This window comes from Hyla sarda, chromosome 2, assembly GCF_029499605.1.
Source record: "Hyla sarda isolate aHylSar1 chromosome 2, aHylSar1.hap1, whole genome shotgun sequence".
In the NCBI taxonomy this organism is placed as follows: Eukaryota; Metazoa; Chordata; class Amphibia; order Anura; family Hylidae; genus Hyla; species Hyla sarda.
The window spans coordinates 105,024,678-105,043,148 of record NC_079190.1 but is presented as its reverse complement, the minus strand read 5'-3'; the positions used below and the strand labels follow the sequence as shown (position 1 = coordinate 105,043,148).

General features: G+C 41.0%; 1 protein-coding gene across 4 annotated transcripts in view; it reads left to right on the top strand.

Annotated features, from left to right (window-relative positions):
- The window catches only part of NEUROD4 (neuronal differentiation 4), a 31,727-nt gene extending 15,270 nt beyond the window's left edge, over positions 1 to 16,457 (top strand). Inside the window, exons 2-3 of one of the 4 annotated variants that reach the window (XM_056562765.1) lie at positions 768 to 883; positions 15,026 to 16,457. In XM_056562765.1, the coding sequence (XP_056418740.1) occupies positions 860 to 883; positions 15,026 to 15,994 (993 nt within the window). In that variant the 5' untranslated portion in view covers positions 768 to 859 and the 3' untranslated portion in view covers positions 15,995 to 16,457. Of the gene's footprint in view, positions 1 to 767; positions 884 to 3,974; positions 4,031 to 10,908; positions 11,161 to 15,025 lie in introns of those variants that run through there. The other 3 variants (XM_056562768.1, XM_056562766.1, XM_056562767.1) reach the window with 3 other exon arrangements.
- Positions 16,458 to 18,471: the final 2,014 nt, after the last annotated feature.

Genomic DNA, 18,471 nt, shown 5'->3' with positions numbered 1-18,471 from the left:
GGGAGAACATGTGACAACAAATCATGTGACATAAAATCATAACATAAAATCATAACATAAAATGTGACAGACTTACACAGGTCCTTTGTACTATCTATACATCAAGATACTGTCTAGGCATTAAAGTGATATACACAACATTCTGAAAACAACAGGGGGAGACCGTGCAGGGGAGCCCCCAGGTCACTGAAGGTCTCAACCTAACAGGGCCTAAGGGTAGTGCAGGATCATGTCCGGTACTGGGACATTACATATGCAAATTAGGCTTTGAAGCCCACTGGGTGTTTACTGCGGCTGCTAGAACCAATGAAGATTCTGCCCATTTTCCAGTTAGCCACTCCCATCTCTGTTATGATCACCTCCCCCCCCCCCCCCCCCCTTTCCCCATTGACAGCCACTAGAGGCTGAATTTTGCTGGGCTCTAGCAGTTGAAGGGAACGCCCAGTTGGCTTCAAAAACTCATTTGCATATCTTTTTAAACTCAGCACTGGAGGGGTCAAATAACTTATCATATGTATGTACACATTCAGGGCCTTACTTTATACCCTAAAATCCTTCTATCAGATCTACTTTAATATGCCTCACCTGATCACCATCACTACACATTGAGACTGATTTCCTCTCCTAGTCCTAGTAACATTTTACTGAGGCTAAACATACAGAGAAGCAACTCAATTTCCAGAGTATTGGAGTGGATTCTCAAGGTACATCCTTTAAATTGAAACCTCATGGCTGGAATGTTTTTGTTCCTCCTTGTCCTTGTACAGATGTGTCCATCCTTAAAGGTGTTATCTGGGTATAAACAATGCACCATCAGGAACCAGGACATGGATGAGAGGACCAGGGACCTGGAGTGTTAATGCAGCAGCGGTGGGGGCTCAGGGTAGATGAGTATACCTTTTTTTCTTTATTTTTACACTACCCCCAGGGACATGTATAAAATGCCCTGGTCCCCTTAAACTCTAGAATAGGGACCCATGTCTGCTGTTATAATGGAGAGGTTGTTTTCCCATGAATACTGTGGCTCCATTCATTCTCTGTTAGATCTGCTGGAGATAGCAAAGTACAGTGTTCGCTATCTCTGTAGCCCACATAGATAGAAAGAGCAGAGACTCAGGTCCCGTGCTGGAGTTTGCAGACTCCCTGCGATCAGATTGGTATCCTCAAATAAAAAATCAATATGTCTTGCACCAATCAGTAAAACATGTATATGTTAACAGTATATCCTTTTTTGTGAACATTGGAGCATGTGAATGACATCTGTCAGTGGTATTGTCAAAGTTACAAGCTAAAATAAGTATATCCGAAACAAATAGTAAATGGAAGACTATGAGATGTTCTGTAGAGGGTATCTGTAAAGTCATGGGCAAGACTTAAATTTTAATTTTTTTTATCATCTCTTGGAATATAGAGGGCATCTGCCAGAGGCATCTTCCACAACCAATATAGAAACATATATGTTAAATATATACCGTATTTTTCGCCCTGTCGCCGCGTCCCCGTGATGTCCCCGACTCTCCGGACGTCTTCTTCCCCGGGATCCACACTCTCCGTTGCCGTCATCACGTCGCTACGCACACCGGGACGCCGTGCACGACAACGTGATGACGTCGAAGGAGAGCGCCGGCTAAGCAGGGGATCCCGGAACGGAGCAGACACCGAGGAGGCAGGTAAGGTCCTGTAAGCTGTTCGGGACGCCGCGATTTCACCGCAGAGGTCCCGAACAGCCCGACTGAGCAGCCGGGCTAGTGTCACTTTCCCTCCAAACGCGGCGGTCAGCTTTGATCGCCGCGTCTGAAGGGTTAATACAGGGCATCACCGCGATCAGTGATGTCCTGTATTAGCCGCGGGTCCCGGCCCGCAGAGACCGCTGCGATAGGTGTGTATTCGCCATATAAGACGCACCAACTTTTCCCCCACAGTTTTAGGGAAGAAAAAGTGCGTCTTATATGGCGAAAAATACGGTAAATGTCAGGAATGGAGAAAAATGAGAGAATGACACATTTGTATCCATTCTTATATCATAAAACTTTTATATTTAGTGAATAGAGTTACATCACTTCTTTAGCGGTGCTGATTTGTTTTTGTTAGATCCCATCTAAATTAGAATCCTATATAATGTTAGTGAATGTAACCAGCAGGGTCCCAGATATTCCATTTGTTATCCTGTTTCTCAAGTCTCATTGAAATCTAGCACTTCAGTGAATAAGCTGGTTCCCTATAGAACTCCTCCTTTTATTATCTAATTCAAGTCTCTAGTGGTGATCAGATCGTAAGCCAACAACCCCAGATCCCTCCTTTTGTTGGGAACACATAACTGGAAAGGTTAATGACAAGAACATAGCAATTGAGAAGTGGGAGGCAGGAGAAGGAGGGAGGGAGTGTGGAGATGATGCAGGGACGGTTGAAAAACCTAAAAGCTGACAGATGGGCCGCTTTCAATTTGCATTCCCCTGAGAAGCCTTTAGCAAAGCAATACCTTCTGATCAGACGAGGGGTTAGAGGCGGTGACAAAGCAACAGGGGCCACGCACAGGAGTTTCCACCAATAAGGACCCCAAGTGATAACATGCAATTACCTAATATCGTGTATAAGACAAATTATATGTCTTTATCAAGTGCGCACTCGTCTCACAAGTAAGATTTGCTAAAGTTTGCAACTTTTACATTTCCACTGTATAAGCTGTGCGTTTACTCGTGATGAAGTGAAATGTATATATACATATAAAACTATTTCCTAACGTGCATCCATTACGGGGATTAATAGGGACTAAATGGGAACAGAAACCCTGTGAAGGTGCAGACATCCTGTATTCAGTCTAAGGAGCGGCTGACATGCAAAAATGCAAAAATATGATTAATGAATATAAAAGTACAGGTTCACTTCATGGCTATCTATCTGCACATTAAAAAATGTAACATTTATTTATTCATTCATTCATTTTGTATTGCTGTGTTCAAAAACCTGTGGCTCTCCAGCAAAACTACCACTACAACTCCCATCATGTCAGGGCATGTTAGAGGGCCACGGGTAAAGGAACACTGATGTAGTGTATCCCAGTTACTTTAATGAAGTTTGCTAGATAGATTTTACTGTATTTCCTGATGTCATTGATGAACCAAAACAAGTGTACTTTCCCACTATGAAGACTTAACCTGCTTAATATTTTACAGAAAAAAGAACTTAAAGGGGTAATCCACTACTTTAAAACGTTTCCCCTATCTGCAGGATGTCCAGATCAGGGCCCCATATCTCACTGTGTATGGATTGCGGTGTCAGCACATGCTCCATTCACTGTCTATGGGAGGGCTGCAGATATACCAGTACATTGTGTTTTTCCAGCGTTCCCAATGCATGAAGCGTGTTCTGAGTAGCCCCATTCTGGAGATCATGGGGCATCTGGGATAAGACACTTATGCCCTAAAGTTTTAAAGTAATGAGGCACCCCTTTAAATATGTTACTCGTTTCCTAAATATTAGGTGGAGCTATATAACTTCATGTTACTTGTAAGTTTGTAATAATTCTGCAGAACTCCTTCTATAGTGGCCCTGTCAATGATAAGAGAAGTTTTATTTAAGAAATCCATAGTCTCATTTAAAGTGGAACCATAACATGATTCGTCTTTTCAGAAAATACCCTCGGGCCAACTCTCTAAACGTATGTGTATTCTCTATTCACTTGAGGCTTCAGGGTCACCATGGTTATGACAGGTCTGTTGACTTAAAATGGGTCCATCATTTATGTATGATTATTCTTAGTTCTCATGACCAGGGCTGGCTCTGCCTATAGACAAAATAGGCAACTGCCTAGAGCACACTCCTGAGAGGGGGGTGCTGCTCTGCCCGCTGCAAGAAAGTTAGCCAGCCAGGATTCCTAACCACCCCCTCACAGCCAGCACCACTTCCCTGGATGCAAACCAAATCCCCCCCTCCCCCCTTCATAATTAGCATAATACAGCCTGTCAGAGGAGCGCTGTTCCGAAGCATTCAGGACTTCTTCTCTCTGAGGCACACAGGCACGATCACCCAGGTCAGGTTTGTCCAGCATCCTGACAGCTCGAGTGCACCCACAAGAACCCCCCCCCCCCCCAGAACCATAATAATTAACATTCTTCAGTCTGTAAAAAGTGCAGCACCAATGCAAGCAGCACTGATCTATGTGGTCTATCCAGCATCCTGACAGCACATGCATCTCATAACAGCCGTCATTTCCACCCCCCCCCCCCACACACACACACACACACCTCAGTAATTAGTTGATTACATGTGGAGGGGGGGGTTTAACGTGTGTGACCCAAGTAGTAAGGTGATTATATGAGGAGGGGTTTTGTTACAGTGTGTCACCCCAGTAGTAAGGGGGAGTGTGTCAAAAGGTGGAGACAATGGGTGGGGTCAAGGGGGAGACAAAATTAGCTTTCGTCTAGGGTGGCAAAAATCCTTGCACCAGTGCTGCTAATGACAATGGGGGAGATTTATCAAAACCTGTGCAGAGGAAGAGTGGTGCAGTTGCCCATAGCAACCAATCAGATTGCTTCTTTCATTTTCCACGGGCCTCTAAAGAGGCCTGTGGAAAATGAAAGAAGCAATCTGATTGGTTGCTATGGGCAACTGCACCACTCTTCCTCTGCACAGGTTTTGATAAATCTCCCCAAATATGTGTAGTTGAACAGTCACAACTGTTTCTTAGTGTATCTGTTCTGCTATACTAAAGTGGCATTCTGGCGCATTCATTTTATACTTAAAAGAGCTCATGGTGGGAGCAAAAAGAACAAACATGTACTCACCTTCCACCAATACCCCACCACTTCCTATTCTCTATTTGACACATGGCCTCTTAGCCAATCAGGGCCATAGTGGTGACCCGCCTCAGCCAGTGATCTTCTGAATAGGAATCACCTTTGTGACAAGAAGCGCTCGGCAGTGGGACCAGCACCATTAGAACAGCATCAGCGGGGAAGAAAGGCAGCAGATGAAAGCATTTAAAAAAAAATAATAATAATGTAATGAATCCTCTGGAGTACCCCTTTAGGGTCTTTTCCCACGTACAGTATTCTGCACAGATTTGAATTCAATGTAAACTGAATAACTGAATACAGCTTCAAATCCTGCGCATCAAATCTTCGCATCAAATCTGCGCAGAATACTGTACGTGTGAATAGATCCCTAAACAGATAGACAGGGGAATAAAAGAACTGGAGTCTGAAAAAACTGGGTGACAACTTCAATGTCCAACTTGAAAACCTTGATTTACTGTTTAATTTATTTATTTATTTTATTTGAATTCATTTTAGTAACTCCAATTGTTTTAATATTCATTAAAGGGGTTATCAAGGAAAAACACTTTTTTTTTTTATAAATCAACTGGTTCCAGAAAGTTAAACAGATTTGTAAATTACTTCTATTAAAACATTTTAATCCTTTCAGTATTTATGAGCTGCTGAAGTTGAGTTGTTCTTTTCTGTCTAAGTGCTCTCTGATGACCCGTGTCTCGGGAACCACCCAAGTTGAGAAGCAAATCCCCATAGCCAACCTCTTCTGCTCTGTGCAGTTCCCGAGACAAGCAGAGATGTCAGCAGAGAGCACTGTTGCCAGACAGAAAACAACAACTCAACTTCAGCAGCTGATAATTATTGAAAGGATTAAGATTTTTTAATAGAAGTAATTCACAAATCTGTTTAACTTTCTGGAGCCAGTTGATATATATATATATATATATATATATATATATATATATATATATATATATATATATATATAAATAATATATATAAATAAAGTTTTTTCCTGGAATACCCCATTAACATCCCATTCAATAGAGAACCATGAGGTTCCTGACTTTTCTGCGTTTTCAGTAGTATAAATGAAATTAGGAACATTAGTCATAGAGTTATAGAACCACATGAAGGAACCGTTCTGGGGTCTACAAAGAGGAAAGAGCAGGCAATGGGCCGTATTGTAAGTTCAGATGCAAATAGTGTCACATGCCTGCATTTAGAGCTAGGGGAAGTGGCAGATAAAGGACTTGTAAAGACTGGGCACTCAATTCAGAAATGTCGCTGCAGACGCAGCCATGGAACAGATGTGACTGCCTTAGGACAATAGGACTTAGATGAGAGGCACGAGCAGAAACACAGGCAAGTGAGACAAAGGGAAGACAGGCTGACTTGTTAGACAGAATGCACGAGTAATAGCAGTTCCATATGTTCTCTTCTACCAGTTGGGTGAAAAAGAAAAAAAAAAGCCTCTATCATAACACCACGAGCTGCTTTCTTACAGACCCTTCTCCTCCATAGCCACCTCCATTGCCCCATTGTTGCCATCATGTGAAGCTGGAAAAATTAACCTGTTGCAACCATCTGCTCCATTTAAAAAAAAAAAAAGGAGGGACAGATTTATAGAGATAAACATGTTATTCCCATATGCTTATTACAAGGGGTCACGCTCATTTAATGGCTTCCAATTTATAATGAATTTATTGCTGTTCACTTTCCAGAATTCGAGAACGAGCACTGGGGTTCCAATGGTTTTATTTATTTAGATATTTATTTATTTATTTACATACAGTGATGGTCTGGAAGAATTTGTAGTTCTTTGTTTCAATAACTTCAAGAAAAAGCATAAAAGTACTATGAAACGTCCCATTCAATGGGAATATATGCCTTAGATCAGTTTTTCCAACAAGTGTGCCTCCAGCTGTTGCAAAACTACAACTCCGAGCATGCCCGGACAGCCAAAGGCTGTCCTGGCATGCTCGGAGTTGTAGTTTTGCAACAGCTGGTGGCACACTTGTTGTATCAATAACTTCAAGAAAAAAATGTAAAAATACTGTAAAACATTAGGTCCCATTCAATGGGAATGTATGCCTTAGACCAGTGTTTTCCAACAAGTGTGCCTCCAGCTGCTGCAAAACTACAGCTCTCAGCATGCCGGGTGTTGTGGTTTTGCAACAGCTGGAGGCACACTGGTTGGGAAACACTGCCTTATACATATATATCTATATACCACCTGTGCATATGTTTTTTTCAATTAACCATATATATATATATATATATATATATATATATATATATATATATATATATAGCAAACGGAAACGCGCCAGCACTCCAAAGTAGTGATAAATAGTGGCTTTATTATCACCAAAATGTAACAGCGACATTTCGGACACCTCACTTGTTCATTATGACGTGGTTGAAACGTCGCTGTTACATTTTGGTGATAATAAAGCCACTATTTATCACTACTTTGGAGTGCTGCTGTGTTTCTGTTCGCTGTATCCAGAGGGGCTTGGGACCAGAGCCTAACCACAGCCTGCACCCACCTATTCAAGCTTGAGTGCTGCTCTGCCAGCTAGACATATATATATGCACATATATATATATATATATATATATATATATATATATATATATATATATATAGTATACAGTTGCAATAAAAAACTTAAAAGATTTGCATAAATATTCAATTTTCAATTATTATGACATCACTTTATACAGGTGCCATTTGTAGGAGCATTGGATAGAATGTGTCTATTGTGCTGATGTTAGGGAGAATTTGTTAATTGGTTGGCCCAGATAGGTATCTGACCCCTCCAAGGAAAGTACAACACCTGGTAGGGGGATATTAAAAGCAAGTGTGCTACTTTATAAGGGGGGCGCCCTTGTGTTTTTGCTCGATCCACTATATGTTATATATGAGGTTGGGCCTTTCTTGCATATCGTTATGATATGTTGTCTTGGTGGTAAGTAGATTAGCGTGAAGTGAGGGACTCGTAGGGTCAGAGTCCTGGAGTCATCCTTTTGAGGACAGATGTTCCACTTGAAGGGTCAGGAGGAAGGACAATGTCAGGGAAAGGGTCAGTGGTTGTTTTTACCATCAAACAGACATGCACAGACCCATCCACTAAAGACAGTCCTGACCCCTCTGAAACAGAAAACGTATTCACACAGGGATGAGACAAGACCAACCATCTAATGGAATTGAAACGTCACCTTTCGGTGCTGTTGGAATTTTCCTGTTTCCCGCCACTGTCACCCTATTGGACCTTCAAAGAGAACATCTGAGAGGGTCAGATACAGATTTTTCCTGCTTTTTTATTTTGATGCCATTTATTTATCATTAGATATATTTTCATAGTATTTAAAGAAAAAACACAGTTGTGAACCAAGCCGAACAATACAGGGCTTCAGAAAGTATATTTTCCATTTGTTTCATATTATAATATAAACATATTTTTTTATGTTATAGTAAGAAAAGTTTTGTTTTAGAGGAGTTGTATTCTGTGAAGTATTTTAGATTTTTGTTGCAGAGTGTGATCAATCTGGTTAGGTTGGGTTCACATATGTCCGGCATCCGGTATAGGTAAACTCAGCCTAGATCTGATGCAACTGATGGCACAACTGATGACAAGTTGTCATCAGTTGTATAGCATCCAGCGTCCATTGTTTCTGCACAGCGGACAGGTAAAAGCAGCAAGCTGCGTTACCCTATCCTGTGCCCTCCGGCGTGTCCAACCATCGGGCGTCAAATTTGAGAGGCTGGATGATTATGGACTGACCCATTCAAATGAATAGGATCAGTTCTAGCATCAATTTCCCTCCGGTGCACGCCAGAGGGAAACTGTGCCGGACGCCTGATATATGTGAACCAAAGCCTTACATAGAAGCAAACATAAGATGTCATACCTGGATAATCTGTCCTCCGTGCTATGTCAGATATTCTGCTAGTGAAATGCAATGGAATCTGATCTTATTCAAAGCCTGCAGGGAGATCATAGGAACAAATCCATTGATAAGTTAATGATTCCAATAATATCATACATTGACCTATTTATGCCACCACATTTATTAGAGAACAGGATTTTTCATCTGTAAAGAATTGATTCATCCCTTTCCATATATAAAAAGTGACTGAGAATTATTAACAATTTGCTCCTATCTATGATGAAACTACAGAAATAGTAAATTTCTTACAGACTCTTATTTAAAGATAAAGCATTGTAGTAATATGTCTATGGGGGGAATTTCTAAAGGCATTGGCCCTGATTTACTATTTTAAACCTGACATGTTTTGTCGAGTTGTGCATCAGTGTCTGGCGCATTGAGCCAGAAATTCTTTCTGTGCCAGAATTTGTGCCAGAATTCTGTATCATTGTGCCAGAATTCTGTCTGCGCCAGAAATGAAAAACCCGACCAACTCTCCATTTTTCTGAGAAAAAGGGGTATGTCTGTCAGTAAAAAAGGGGTGGCTGTCTCAGAAAAGGGGTGTGTTCACAACATTTTCTCAAAACTCCAACATATTTACTAAGGTTTCCGCAGAAAATGTGGTAGATTTGAGCTGAGAAAACCCTACAGATCAGAGCAGGTGTAAAAAAAAGCAAAATGTAGGGAAAAGTGCAAAATGTAGGGAAAGCTTAGTAAATACAGTAGAAAAAATATTGTAGGGGATTAAAACCCATAAAGAAACCTACACAACACTCTTAGGAAATCAGGGCCGTTATGTAAAACCTATCATCAGATATAGTCTGTAAATAAAGTAGAATTACAGGATAAAGTTTATTCCCCACATAGACCTTTATGGCACATTCCCAGGATGGATCTAAAAAACTATGCACACAGCTACATACATTCCCTGCCTGGATGTGGCTGCATCACCAGGTGGGATGGGGATCAGGGGACCCCTGTTCACAAGAAGGTCACAGGTCCCTTCTTTGTGATACCTTGACTTCAAAATCTGCAGCAAAACACAAGTGTGAATATACCCTAAATCAGGGGTCTCAAACTCAAATTATCTGGGGGCCACTGGAGGTAGAGGCTGGGTGAGGCTGGGCCAAATGTGCCCCTCACATATAATGCCCCCATCATGCGCCCCTCACATAAAATGCCCCCCTCACATATAATGCCCCCATCATGCGCCCCTCATATATAGTTCTTCCATTATGCGCCCCATATATAATGCCCTCATCATGCGCCCCTTACATAAAATGCCCCATCATATGCCCCTCATATATAGTTCCCCCATCATGCACCCCTCATGTATAATGCCCTCATTATACACCCCTCACATATAATGCCCCCATCATGCACCCCTCATATATAATGCCCTCACATATAATGCCCCCATCATGCGCCCCTGATATATAATGCCCTCATCATGCACCCCACACATATAATGCCCCTATCACGCGCCCCTCATATATCATGCCCCCATCATGCGCCCCTCACATTTAATGCCCCCTGTGCTGTGCCCCTCACATATAATGCCCCCTATGCTGTGCCCCTCACATATAATGCTCCTGTCCTGTCCAATCAGGGGGCATTATATGTGAGGGGCACAGCACAGGGGGCATTATGTGTGAGGAGCACAGCACAGGGGGCCCCACCTGCCATGTGCTCTTCACTTATAATGCCCCTGCGCTTTGCCCCTCACATTAAATATTCCCTTTTCTCTCCCCCCCCCCAAGTTTTTAAACCCCCCCTCCTCCTGTACAATATAGTGCCCCCTAGGCCCTGAGCATACTCATCTTACTTACAGTATGTGAGCCGCGGGAACTGGATCTCCAGGCACCACCATGCTAGAGTACGGGGGCTCCCCCTTGCTACGCCACTGTGCAGCGGGCCACAAAATTTCGTTCAGCGGGCCGCAAATGGCCCACCAGCCGCGAGTTTGAGACCCCTGCCCTAAATGATAAATACAATTAAAATTTAGAAGAAAAAAAAAATATATAATAAATCATAATTTTTGGACCGTATGAAAAAATCGTAAAGTATTTTCTATATGTGATCTTGGATCTTATAAAATTAAACTGACATATCTGTACCATGCATGTGCATAGGTTTTAGTGACGTAACAATTACAGCAAGAGTTTTAGCTGCTTCCTAACACAGATATCATTTAAAGGGGCGGCAAGGCAAGGGTTAAGAGCTGCAGCAGAAAAGACAGGACCACCAAAACCTGGAGCTCAGCCTCCTGAGAGGGGCCGGGCTTGGATACAACCTTAGTAAAGGGGAAGGAGATGTGAGACAGCACTGGTCCCACACTCTGGAGCAGCAGCCAGTCCTGGAGCTGTCCAGCCATCCCTGAGCCTGAACTCACTCAGGAGGCAGCACTGTCCTCACTCAAGTCCTTCTACAGGCAACTTTTCTACACAAGGTTAAGGTAAAACTTAGTGTATTCCTCTTATTTATTATTATTATTATTATTATTATTATTATTATTATTTTTATTATTATTATTATTATTATGTATACACTTAACATACATAGAGTTTAATTTAGCAATAGTAATTTTTCACATTTGTTTTCTATTTATATTTAACCCTGTGTGTAGGGCAAAAATTTATGACTGTGTGTTATTGGTCTATGATCATATCACACGTAACAATTTATTTAAGTTATCGTAGAATATATTCTTCAACACCACCATTCATTGACTGTATTCCGGAAAACTACATCAGATTTGCCTCCTTATTTTTTACTCTGAATTTAGGCTATTTAGATTTAAGGATATGACAACTAAGTCTGTACCCCCTGGAGAAAGACTTTATGTTTATGACTCTGGGAAACATAGTGGGAAAAGATAGATACTGGACGTTCAGACATATTAAGATATGGGTTCATCTTGAGTGATCTTACACTTATTTGGGAACTGCAATAATAAGAATCGCTTTCTATGTTGTTAGTTTAAGAATTGGAGGATAACTGTAGAATTGGGGTGGTAAAGCAAGTCTGTGATTGCTCACCTGTAAGCGTATCAGCGGGCACAGAAATGGCGGAGAATTTGATTTCCCTTCAGCCCATACAGTTTATTAGCTGAATCCATAACCGATTATGATACAGTATAGAATGAGTTAGTGCTTCCCAACCAGGGTTCCTCCAGCTGTTGCAAAACTACAAATCCCAGCATGCCCGGACAGCCAACGGCTGTCCGGGCATGCTGGGAGTTGTAGTTTTGCAACAGCTGGAGGCACCCTGGTGCCGGGAGTTGTAGTTTTGCAACAGCTGGAGGCACCCTGGTGCCATTGGCTGTCCGGGCATGCTGGGAGTTGTAGTTTTTCAACAGCTGGAGGCACCCTGGTTGGGAAGCACAGGAATAAGGGATTATTTCTGTAGTTCTCTCATATGCTCCTGTAACTTCAGCACAGTTCACCTTTGCTTTAAAAGTTTGCAACTTCTAAAATAAAATTAGCAAAGTAGGACCCCAAGGTACCTTTATATGCAGAGCACAGAGAAGATAAAGCTGTATTTACATAAGTGTTATGCAATAGTTAAAATAGAGTAGAAGCAGTGATCTGATGCCGACCATTAGGTAAGAGACAGGGATACAGTACGGCTAAAGTTATCTATCCTTACAGCAATTTATCCTTCTCTACAATATATCAGACCTTTGGTTATTAATGGTGTTGAGCACGAATATTCGTAATGCAAATTTTTATCATGAATATCGGCACTTAGCAATGTCACGAATATTTAGAATATAGTTCCATATTAGTATATAGTTCAATATTAGTTTTTTTTTCACATGCAAATTTTTAGGCAAATTTTCCATGCGAAAAAAGTGAATGAACATCGCGAATATGCAAACACAGGACGAATAATCGTCAATATATTCGCAAAATATCGCAAATTCGAATAGGGCCCCTGCCGCACATCACTAGTTATTAACAGTCACCTTTAGATATAAATATGTCATAGTGGTCAATGTAAAGAAATAATATTAATATAAAATTAATATAATATATAATAATAATAATATTAATATAATATATAATAATTATATTAATATAATATGCAATAATTTAATATATGTTTATTTAAATGTAATGACTGTTTAATATTTACGAACAACCTTGGGAGGAATTACTCCATAGCAAGTTAAAATGCCAATGAATGGAGGTTTATTTAGATATTATCATTGTCTATCACACCCTTCATCATTACAACTGTATTTTTGCATTAGTTTGATGAATGTTAACAAATACTACTTTTTTTAGCACTAATAAAAGAGAAAAAACTATTTTATGTTTATTTGATTGTCAGACCTATTGAATGTCTTAGCTATCAAATAAAGTTTGTCGGTGGTCTACGCTGCACATTATCAATAAACTGTGAAAATCTTATAAGACCCTCCATACTCTACATGGGCAGCATTGCTGTAAGGCTCCTAGTCAATTCCTGGGAGCTACAGCAAAAAGGAAGCTTTTTCAATCTATATACAGAAAAAAAGAGACAGAACATGCACAGATAAGAGAGAACATGCACAAATGCAATACAGTAGTCCCTTAAGTTACCATATTAATTGGTTCCAGGATGACCATTGTATGTTGAAACCATTGTATGTTGAGACCATAACTCTATGGAAACCTGGTTATTGGTTCTGAAGCCACCAAAATGTCATCCAAATATAGGAAAAAGTGAGGATTAAAGAAAAATAAGTAGATAACTAATAAAGAAAGTCCTTATATAAAAGTAAGAAAGATCTGCTGGGAGCTGTAATCACTGTCTATGTAGAGGACAGAAGCTTCTTCAGGGTCCTGTACAGTACACAGTGTCCTAAAAAAGTTAAATGGAGCCTCCCCCACATTGTGTCCAAAGGAGCAGCTAACCGTGGCACAGGTAAAGAGTATTACATAACATGTAATACCACCCTGTACTGTAGGGGGCACTACCAGACAGCCAGTCAGTGCATACACTTCAGTAATACAAGTGTTTTACCAGTGAATGTCCATTTTGATTGGTCGGTTTTTCCAGCCATTGACATTTCACAGATCTGGACTGTCCATAGCATTGTATGTTTTCGTCTGGTTTCAAGTTACAATGGTCCAGAAAAGATCATTGTATGTTGAAACTATTGTATATTGAGGCCATTGTCAGTTGAGGGATCACTGTATATTGAGCGAAAACTTTTAAAACACAATTTTTAACATTATAGTGGGGGAGCGGGATCTATAGATCGAAATAACTGCATGTAAATGTTTCTTTGGGAAGTAACTAATTAAGGGGACTTATTTCATAACTTGTATGTGCAGTAGCATTATATTAATGCAGTTACATTGTGTATTCTATAAAAACTAGTGTGTTGATAACCATAAGGATAAATAAAGGAAATGTCTTTAAAATGTACAATAATTTATTTGATGTAATAAATGATATAAAAGTTCACATAGTATATACAATGTAGTAATGTAATTTTTATAAGGCTTACATATACAGTGATCCCTCAACTTACAATGGCCTTAACATACAATGTTTTTTTCTGGACCGTTGTAACTTGAAACCAGACTCAACATACAATACTACGGACGGTCCAGATCTGTGAGACATTTCACAACTGGAGAAACTGACCAATCAGAATGGGCATTTTACTGGTAAAACCCCTGTATTACTGAAGTACATGCACTGACTGGCTGTCTGGTAGCGCCCCCTACAGTACAGGGAGGAACTACAAGTTCTGTACTACTCCTTACCTGTGCCAGGGTTAGCTGCTCCTTTGGACACCAAGTAAGAGTGTTTCCATTTGGGACACTGTCTGTACAGTATAGGTCCCTGAAGAAGCTCCTGTCCTCTACATAAACCATTGTTTCCCAACCAGGGTGCCTCCAGCTGTTGCAAAACTACAACTCCCAGCATGCCCGGACAGCCAACGGCTGTCCGGGTATGCTGGGAGTTGTAGTTTTGCAACAGCTAGAGGTACCCTGGTTGGGAAACGCTGACATAGACAGTGATTTACAGCTCCCAGCAGATCTTTCTTACTTTTATATCTAAGGATGTGCTTTATCTATATTAAATATCTACTTATTTTTCTTTAATCCTCACCTTTTCCTATTTTTGATGACATTTTGGGGCTTCAAAACCAATTACCAGGTTTCCATAGAGTTCTGGTCTCAACATACAATGGTTTCAACATACAATGGTCGTCCTAGAACCAATTAATATCGTAACTTGAGGGATCACTGTAATATATAACAATCCAATTTGTTTTTGAAGATTATAATGATGTTTTATGGGTTTGTCATTTATTGCAGGAGTCCTATCAGGCCGCTGAGATGTCTGAGATGGTCAGTGTTCATGGGTGGATGGAGGAGGCTCTGAGTTCTCAAGATGAGATGAAAGAAAGCAGTCAAAGACAGTCTGCATATGACATGTTATCAGGACTTAGTCAAGAAGAACATGGAAGCATTGATGGAGAAGAAGATGAAGAAGAGGATGATGGAGAAAAGCCAAAGAAGAGAGGGCCAAAGAAAAAAAAGATGACCAAGGCGAGGCTTGAGAGGTTCCGTGTGCGAAGGGTAAAAGCTAATGCCAGGGAGCGCTCAAGAATGCATGGACTAAATGACGCTCTGGATAACCTGAGGCGGGTAATGCCTTGCTACTCTAAGACACAAAAGTTATCCAAGATTGAGACCCTCAGACTGGCAAGAAATTATATATGGGCATTATCAGAGGTCCTGGAGCAGGGGCAAACTGCAGAAGGCAAGGGGTTCCTAGAAATGCTCTGTAAAGGACTCTCCCAGCCCACCAGCAATCTAGTAGCTGGCTGTCTACAATTAGGACCCCAGCCCATGTTCTTGGAAAAACATGAAGATAAGTCAAGTATTTGTGACTCGTCTCTTACTGCCCATGCTTATAGCTACCAGTCTCCTGGTCTACCAAGTCCTCCATATGGTAGCATTGAAGCACACCACTTGCACTTGAAGCCCCCAACTTTCAAAACCGTTGTGGATCCAATGGTAAACCACACCTTAAATTGTACCACACCTCCTTATGATGGTGCCCTTACTCCTCCACTGAGCATTAGTGGCAACTTTTCCCTAAAACAAGATGGATCACCAGATTTGGACAAATCTTATGCCTTTCGATCACATTATTCGTCTCTTGGGCTCAATGGTTCTCATGGTCATGGCTCCCACTTTCAAACTGCTGTTCCCAGATATGAAATACCTATTGACATTGCCTATGAATCATATCCACATCATACCATTTTTACTGAGTAAATTATCTCAGTAGAATGAAACGTGACTTCATAGGAGTACAAAGAAGCCAGAACTTGTATCTTCAACTTTCAGGCATATTAAGAAGTCACCATTCCTTCTGCCTCAGACTCTTTAGATATTACTAATGTGTCCATGAATCTGTACATCTTTTGTATATTATTTTTTAATCACATTTGCTATCTCTGTATGGCCTATTGCCAATGTAAGATATATGTCTTTGTATGTCTTGTGCAGGATATGCAGTATTTAGTTATTCTGATGTCACACACCTGCATGAGATTTAACATATAAGACAAAGATGGGTAAGGGAGAATATTTCAGTCATACACTGTAACACTGATCTTACCATTTAGTTGCTGATGAAATCACAGGATATACCGTATTTTTCGTCCTATAGGACGCATCGGCATATAAGACGCACCCAATTTTAAAGGTGCAAAATCTAGAAAAAAAAGATTCTGAACCCAACAGTGATCTTCAACCTGCGGACCTCCAGATGTTGCAAAACTACAACTCCCAGCATGCCCGGACAGCCGTTGGCTGTCCGGGCATGCTGGGAGTTGTAGTTTTGCAACATCTGGAGGTCCGCAGGTTGAAGACCACTGGTATAGGAGGTAATACTCACGTTTCCCCGCCGCTCGGGACCCGTCACCGCTCGTCACCGCTGCCCTGGATGTCGCTCCATCGCTGTTGCCGCGTCCCCATGGTGTCCCCGACGCTACGGACATCTTTTTCCCCGGGATCCACCCTCTCCGTCGCCATCATCACGTCGCCGTCCTCACGTCGCTACGCACGCCGCTCCTATTGGATGACGGGACGGCGTGCACGACGTCGTGATGACATCGAAGGAGAGCGCCGGCCATGCAGGGGATCACGGCACGGAGCAGACACCGAGGAGGCAGGTAAGGTCCCTCCCGGTGTCCTGTAAGCTGTTCGGGACGCCGCGATTTCACCGCGGCGGTCCCAAACAGCCCGATTGAGCAGCCGGGTTAGTGTCACTTTCGGTACAGACGCGGTGGTCAACTTTGATCGCCGCGTCTGAAGGGTTAATAAAGGGCATCACCACGATCGGTGATGTCCTGTATTAGCCGCGGGTCCCGGCCGTTGATGGCCACAGGGACCACCGCGATAGGTGTGTATTCGCCGTATAAGACGCACCAACTTTTCCCCTCCAGTTTCGGGGTAGAAAAAGTGCGTCTTTTTGGGCGAAAAATATGGTAACTCTCAGTCTTTGCACATTAAAATACATGAATTGCACTTACCTGTGGGAAAACAAAGTTCCAATTTCTGATTTATTTCTACTCTACAGACATTGAACATTCATTTCTACAAATAACAAAGTTCCAATACACAACAAGTACATTTCTACCATCTTTCTATTGGTAGTTTCAAATACAGTTCTGTTCCTTATATACAGTGCCGTGTAACACTGTGATATAAAGGTAGGGCAGAAAACCAATACAGCTATACTACATCAGCATTATTAATTCATAGTTAAATTCTGTTCAAAATATGGGCACTTTTTTTTTACATCTAAGGCTCTATTTACATGTGTTATTTCCCATACATAAAGGATCCATTGCTTTTGTTAGAATAGCACATAAACCTTACACACTGGAAACCTTACAAACCTCAAGGTAAGGCAATGGAAATGGATCTATTATACTGGTTATGGCTTCTTTGAGAAAATAAGTAATGAAATATCGTGTAAAACAAGCCAAATTTCTAACATTATCTCTAAATATTTACTGTATCAGCAACTATGTAGCTAAATGGTAAAAACAAGCAACAGTGGATCGACTGAACACAACATTTGAACTCATCTATTCATTTATTTATTGTTTTCTATTTATTTTGTTACACTGTTTATTTAATAATGTGCACAGTTAGAAGCTGGCCCATTTGCTGTGTTCATTTTCACATTTTTGATATTATTGTTTTATTTGTCTTCTGTTCCATTTTTATTTATTTATTTGTTTAATTTATATTATTTATTTTAATGTATTTTTCCTGATGGCTCCTTAAACTGTATAGTGAATGCAAACTGGAAACTTAAATATTGAATGAAAGTTTTTATAGTGTGTCAAAAGTTGGTAAATGGCCTCCTAATTCCAGTCAAATGTGGTTTATATAGTACTAAGGAAAACCTGAAGAAGTGAACAACAACTTAGACTCAGTTTTGGAAACTTTTTAAGGGTGCATTCCCACGTGGCGTATTTTGCTGCGTATTTGCTGCGTATTTGGTGCTGCGTATTTTCCTACCCATTGACTTCAACAGGGAAAATAAAATATGCAGCAGCAAATATGCAGCAAATACGCCGTGTGGGAACATACCCTAAAACTGTCCCGTTAGACATGATGTCCAACAGTTATCATATTGCTACAACACCCAGAGCTTCTGCAGTTCTATAGTGATCTTATAGCGTGTCGGAAGGGAAAACAGCTGGCACTACTTAAACTAAGCCCCAAGGAGGAAC